Here is a 7,221-nt window from a genome sequence, read left to right as displayed (position 1 = left end):
TAGGTGAGCACCTACCAACTGAGCTACATCCTTGGTGTGCCTCTCCCTGTTTTGAAACAGGGTCTTACTGTGTATCTCAGGCTGGGCTGGAACTCTTGATAACCCTCCTGTTTTAGCCTTTAAGCATGGAATTATAGGTAAGCCACTACATTTGTCCATAGCAAATACCCTTTGAATAGCTGTAAGAAGTAGTTAATTAAAAAAAAAAAAAAAAAAAAAAAAAAAAAGGCCGGGTGGTGGTGGCGCATGCCTTTAATCCCAGCACTTGGGAGGCAGAGGCAGGCAGATTTCTGAGTTCGAGGACAGCCTGGTCTACAGAGTGAGTTCTAGGACAGCCTGGGCTATATGGAGAAACCCTGTCTCGAAAAACAAAAAACAAACCAAACAAACAAACAAAAAAGGAATATGGGGCTGGACAGGTGGTCCAGTGGTTAGAGCACTGGCTGTCCTTGCAGAGGACCCAGGTTCAGTTCCCAGCACTCACATAGTGTCTCACAACCATCTCTAACTCCAGCTCCAGGGAACCTGACACCACCTTCTGGCCATTGTTGGTACTGCACACCCATAATCAAACTTTTTTTTTTAAAGTAAAAAAATTGTAATATTTATGTGTGTATATGTATGTATACAGTGTCCAAGAGTGTCATGTCAAATGCATGGAGGTCAGAGGACAGTTAAGAGTCTGTTTTCTCCTTCTACAACTCAGGTTGTCAGGTTTGGTGGTGGGTCCCTTTTCCTGCTGAGCCATTACCAGGCCCAGAAAAATAGTTCTGAATTGGGGATGATTCTGATAACCCCAGAGGCACTAAATAATATGTGGGGGCATTTTGTCTGTCAAAACTAGGTGGTGGTTGCCACGACATCTGGTGTGTTAAGGCAGGGACACTGACAAGTAGACAGCGTACAGGACAGCCCCCACAGCAAAGCACTGCAGTTCCCAGGGTGTCAACAGTACCGGAGGAGCAGAATGTGGCAGGACAGCTGTACAGAGGTAGCTGTCACTTCAGAAAGACAGAGGAGTTATGAGTGTGCAGCTGGCCACAGAGACAACGAGGTGACCAATGTAGAATCTCCCTGTGGCTAAATGACGTGGCCATGCCTTGGCTTGCTAACTTGAAAACATTTTATTTCATTTCTATCCTTGGGAGGCAGCATAAATAATCACAGAAGACCACAAAGGTCAATGGAGAGAGAGAAACCTCCAGAAGTGTGGCGGGGGAGATGAGAGCTGACAGACGGTCTAGCTATGGTGGTGCAGGAGAACTTGCGTCAGCACACTGGCTGGGAGCATCAGTGGTTGGAGAGGAGAGGCTCCAGGGCTGGGGAATCTCACCTCAGCTCCCCAGGACGGCCTCTGCGGTCGGGAAGTTTTGTAGGGGTGGCCACGGGAAGGGCAGGCAAAGAGTGTCCTATGTATAGCAGACCCCAGCCGATGACAGAGATCCCCACATCTCCTCTGCCTAAATGGCGGTGACTGTCCTGACACCAGTGCTTTTGAGCTCCATGTTAGGTGGAGAATGGGAAGAGGGAGGAGAAAGCAAGCCTGTAGAAGACCAGAGGAGGTGCAGCATCCCAGAGCTGCGCGCAGAGGGGCCACTTCCTGGTTTCCCTGTAAACTAGGGCAGATGCGCTATGTGTCATGTATGTGTCAAAAAAAACTGGTAAACTTTAAAGTGCTGTGTGGGTGGAGTGGCTGTGGTCATCCTGTGTGTGTGTAAGGCTGAAAGTGGCTGAGATAGCAGGGTTGGGAGTGGGAAGGGTCGGGGGTGGAGGGAGACGGGCAGAGCAACCCTGGAAGCCATCTTGCTCTGCCTGTCCTACCCTTTCTCTGACTCAGCTTCCAGGAAGAGGCCTCGCTGTCAGATGGAGCTCCTGGCAGGGAGTAAGAGCAAGGAGCACAGGCCAGGAGGGTCCAGGGACACTGAGTGTGAGGGCCTCAACCTGACAGGGTGGCATGTTGGCACTACCGGTGTTGGGCAGACAGTGGAAGCGGCTTCCAGGTATCATTCTGGGGAAGCCCACAAAGGGATTGGCATCTCAATACAGTGGGGGAGGGCCCTGGCCGTGGGGTCTAGAGACCAAGGGTACTTGGTTTGCTGCTGGCCCTCTGGGTGACTGTAAGTTGCTTCCTGATGGCAGCCCTCAGTTCTGTCATCTGAGAAGTGGGGACACTAATCCCTAACCTGCCTGCTTCACGAATTAAATGTAAAGGGGGTGTAAAAGAACTTTGAAGAGAACCGTAGGGTAGGCAAAGGGTCATTATGGCCTTGGAGAGCGTCCTCTTCATTCCCTGAAGACAAGGGGTGGGACAGAGTTCAGAAAGAAAAGGGCCGGCTGCCAGGTGCTCACCATTGGGTGAGATGACTTGAGCTTGCTGGGCAGCTGGAAGCAGAATGAGGCAGGAGGTGGGCGGAGCTCTCTACCCTCAATCTAGCCCTCACTGTGCTTCAGAAGTAATGCTGGGGTCGGAGCGACTGGTTCCTGTGTAGATAGGTCCTGGCAGCCCCTCTGCAGGGGACAAATTCAAGTTCTACATCAGGCTGTAATCCCACTCTTCCTGTCAGCCAGTCAGGGTTGGGCTTTCCAGGAGAGGCTGGGGAACTGGTGTTAGCATGAAGTCAGGAGATCAAAGGTCAGCTTCCAGTTTTTGAGGTGGTAGGTAGGGTCTACCAGCTGGTCCCCAGCTTCAGTCCAGGCCCTGTCTCTGGGCTCTACAGATAAGAGGCAGTTTAGGGACCAGTAGAAACAACGGAGAGATTGGCTTGGAAAACAGCCCGAGGCGGGGCTAACGCAGCCCGAGGCGGGGCTAACGCAGCCCGAGGCGGGGCTAGCAGTTCTTGGGGTTGTTGCGCAGGTTTTTCAGTTCGAGCTGGAGCTGAAGGAGGCGAATGTCTTTCTGTGCCAGCTCCTTCTTCAGCCTCTGAATCTCATCTTGCTGCCTGAAGAACATCCTGAGGAGCTGAGATACAGCAAGGGGTTCAGGGAGAGTGTGAGAGGAAGACTTTGGAGGACCAGGGTTCTCAGACACGCCACCCCACCCCACCCCACCCAGACCTGCCTTGCCTGCTCACCTTCCCCAGGCCTCCTGCCACCTGGGACAGCCAGCCTGGTGCTCCCTGCAGTTATTTCCAGGACTCCTACTTACCCTTGATGGGAGAATAAAGCATGGTACCCATGCAGGCCTGTCTGAGGGAGGCCGGTTCTTAGGATCTCAAGTTGGCCCCTTTATGGGTCTGAACCAAAGCCTTTGTTTGAGATGGAGGCTCACCCTAGCTCATTCCTGTCTGAGGCTGGCTTTAAACTCCTGATCTTCCTGGCCCCACTTCCTTCTTTTCTTTCTCCCCCTCCCACCCCCTCCTCATTTTCTTCTTGTAGCTTATGTTGGCTACATTCAAACTTGCTATGTAGCAGAGGATGTCTCAAAATCCGGGTGTTCCTGCTTCTGCCTCTTAAAAAAAATCCTAGACAGAATTCTAAGACTTTTAAAGACAAGGCCTCATGCTGGCCTCAAACTTACTAAGTAGCTGAGCATGGCCCTGAACTCAGGATCTTCCTGTCTCTTCCTCCCAGGTGCCAGAGTTATAAGTATGTGTTGTCGTCGCTCTGTTTTGGAGGATCGGCCCGAAGCCAGTCTCTCTTCTCTTCTTGAGGAAATTGAGGGTACAGAATGGCACTTGGCCTTGTGTGTGTGTGTGTGTTTGTATGCATGTGTTTGTATGAGTTTGTGTGTAGGAGCCTGTACGTGTGTGTGTGTGTGTGTGTGTGTGTGTGTACAAAGTGCTCTATCACCGAGCTGTTGTTCTGGTTCTAGAATCTTGTTTAAAACATGACTGTGACTGAAATGCCAAAGTCTAGGCAGTGGTTCAGGTCCTGGCGAACACGGGCAAAGAGTTGGTACCCTGGCAGACTTTCATGCAGTTGACTCCCTGGGGCTCCCAGATTCTGATTGCTTCTGTGAAGTACACTAACAAAACACTGATTGGGAAAGTAGGCTACCAGCAGGGCCCTCGCACGTGAGCAAGTCATGAGGAAGTGAGCTGGCAAGCCACACTCTCCCTTGGTCTGTGCTTTGGTTCCTGCCTTCAGGTTCCTGCCTTGAGTCCTGCACCACCCACCTCCTCCGACTTCCCTCAGTGATGGATTGTGATATGGAAGTCTAAGTCAGATAAACTCATTCCTCTCCAACTTACTATTAGCCATAGTAACTTACCACAGCAATAAAAAGCAAGCTGGGATATCCACAGTCACTGTGCTGTGAGATGCCGGCATGACTACGTTTGATCATGTGTATGCTTTTATAATTTAATTAAATATAGTTTACATCAATGAGGACAGAGCATTGTCATTTCTATTTTAAAAATGTAAGTAGAGAGTAGTCTTGCAAAAGGCAATGCTTAAACAACCAAGTATAGGTGATGTAACCATGGTTATAGCAGCCTTCCAACCATCCACACCTATCAAAATTCCCAGGCCTGGGGTTGGGATACAGCTCACTTGGTAGAATCCTTGCCTAGCATTCGAAAAGAGTTGGATTTGGTACCCAGGGCTACATAAAACAAATGCGGTGTCACATGCCTGTAATCTCAGCAACCAAGGGAAGGAGGAGAAGTTCAAGATTACCCTTGGTTAAATAGTGAGTTTGAGGCCAGCCAGGACTGTAGGAAAGCTTGTCACAAAACTAAACAACACGGGCTGGAGCACTGATTGCTCTTCCAGAGGTCCTGAGTTCAATTCCCAGCAACCACATGGTGACTCACAACCATCTGTTAACAGCATCTGATGCTCTCTTCTGGTGTGTCTGAAGAGAACAATAATGTCCTTTATTTTTTTTTCTTTTCCGAGACAGGGTTTCTCTGTGTAGTCCTGGCTGTCCTGAAACTCACTCTGTAAACCAGGCTGGCCTCGAACTCAGAAATCCACCTGCCTTTGCCTCCCAAGTGCTGGGATTAAAGGCGTGCACCACCACTGCCCGGCAATAATGTCCTTATATACATAAAATAAATAAATCTTAAAAAAAACCTAAATGCACACACATGCAAATATACATATATACACACTCATACATACATACATATGCACATATATACATGTATATACACAAATACATATATACACACAAATACATACACACAATATATATACATTATATATATACACACATACACACATGTATACACACATACATATACACATACACACATATACAAACATATACATATACACAGACATACACATAATACACACACACACACACACACACTCATAAAGAATGAGTTTTCTACCTCATTGTACCTGTCTCAGAAGTAGATTAGGGGCATCTGTGAAGCCCTTGATTCAATACCCAGTGTGGCCAGAAAACAAACTAGAGAAAACATTGTAAAATGGGGACTTTGCTTTCAGATTGACATTTTTCGTCTGGTTTCACCTCAAAGATACCAAGCTGCTTCTCATCCTTTTGGCTAAGATCAAGTGGAAAAGAAAGCTAAACAAGATGACTGTCGGAGACGTTGGAGTTAAGGAATAATTAATGTGAGAGAGACAGTCACAGTAGACCCCAACCAGGGATGCATCAGCAAAGGAAGTGACTGGGCCCTGCATCCATCAAAGCCCTCAGATGGACTGGGACCAGTGCACAGGCCTGTAATCCAGTGCTGGCTGAGGCAGGAGGATGGAGAGTTTGAGGCTGTCCTGGTTTGTACAGGGAGATCCAGCTTCAACTCCCTTTTCTGAAGTATCAAATACATTTTATGTTTCAAAAACAAGTCAATGGTTTGAAGAATGCATCATTTTTATGACTCCCCTCCTTCCATTGACTTTCCCTGTTTTAACATTAATTAATTAATACTATTATTTGTGAGGGTGCTGAGACAGGGTCCCATTATATGTAGCCCAGGCTAGCCTAGAATTTGATCTATTCCTGCTTAAACCTCTTGAGTGCTAGGATTATACTTGCAACCCAGGCTAGCTTTGAATTTGTGACAGTCCTTCTGCCTCTGCCTCCCAGCTGCTGGTATTACATGCTTGCACCACTATGCCCACTTCACGACATGGCTCTTTGAGGTATAATTCACAGACCATAGCAGTCCCACATTTTAAGTACATAATTCAGTACAGATACTGAGTTGTCCAACCATATAGCCTGGAATTCACTATGTAGCCCAGGCTAGCTCAGACTCATGACAGTCATCCTGCCTCAGCTTCACAAGTGCTGAGATTTCAGGCGTGCAACATCATGCCCTGCTTCTGAGCTGTCTACTTGCCCTGAGATCTTTCTTTTCCTTTCTTGCCCCACTGGCCCACCGGTTGCCTCCAAGCCTTTGGAATGACTACAACTATGGGTAAAGCCGAGTCCACAGGGTCTGAGGTATTTCTTTCCAAGGTGGGAGAGCCATGGCTTAGCTATAGGTGGATGGTGGGTTCTGTCTTGCCAGCACAGAGAACTATGAATGCTTCCTCCAAGTTACTAGTTCCAATTCATATGAACATCTGGGTAGCTGGATGTCACTTAATCCCCTCAGGCCCTTCCTCTTCACCCTCAGGGCTGAGACAGAGTTCTAACCCTCACTATTGCTCAGCAACCCATATTTCCACCTTCAAAAGGCAGGGTACTTTTTATGTTAAATATAAACAAAAATAGGAGAAGTGGTCCCAGAAGCTTCCTAGTGCCTGCCATCTGCTTTGCTCCTGTCCCAAGTCTTCTACCACTGCCCTCTGCCTCGGTTATTTTGAGAAGAATCTGGTTTATCACAAGATTTCATCCATTCTAGAAATCTGAGTATCTTTCTACAGTGGCAAATAACCCCACATCCCTTTCTCTCCTGTCCCAGGTCTCTAGCTCAGTATGGATTCTACCTCAAAGGTGCTGGGATTCCAGGTGTCTACCATATGCCCAGTTTATGTGGTACTGGGGATCGAACCCAGGTCCTCTGGCATGCTAGACAAGCATTCTACTAGCTGAGCCACATCCCCAGCCCACATAAACACAGCTCATGCCTGTGATCAAGTTGCCTGTCAAGTTCTCTTTTAAGGCCGATCCCCGAGGTGAAGTGCAGTTATTTTTACTAATGATGGTAATAGTCTATGTTTGCGGACTAACAGCCTAGTCTAGGATGGTCCTTGTCATCCTCCCCACTGAACTGAACTGAACTGAACCTAACAGTTTGTGTCAGGCAAGCAGGGCATGGCAGCATTGGTGATGTATCATCCCAGATTACCTTACAC

General features: G+C 48.0%; 1 protein-coding gene across 1 annotated transcript in view; it reads right to left on the bottom strand.

The window, feature by feature from the left end:
• Positions 1-1,100: 1,100 nt before the first annotated feature.
• The window catches only part of Coro2b (coronin 2B), a 113,769-nt gene continuing 107,648 nt past the window's right edge, over positions 1,101-7,221 (bottom strand). The window contains exon 12 of the mRNA XM_076925329.1: positions 1,101-2,959. Within this exon, the coding sequence (XP_076781444.1) occupies positions 2,828-2,959 (132 nt within the window). The 3' untranslated portion in view covers positions 1,101-2,827. The remainder of the gene's footprint in view (positions 2,960-7,221) is intronic.

Source organism: Arvicanthis niloticus, chromosome 26, assembly GCF_011762505.2.
Source record: "Arvicanthis niloticus isolate mArvNil1 chromosome 26, mArvNil1.pat.X, whole genome shotgun sequence".
Lineage (NCBI taxonomy): Eukaryota > Metazoa > Chordata > Mammalia > Rodentia > Muridae > Arvicanthis > Arvicanthis niloticus.
Note: the sequence above shows the minus strand (reverse complement) of the source record. Positions and strands in the feature narration are given on the sequence as shown.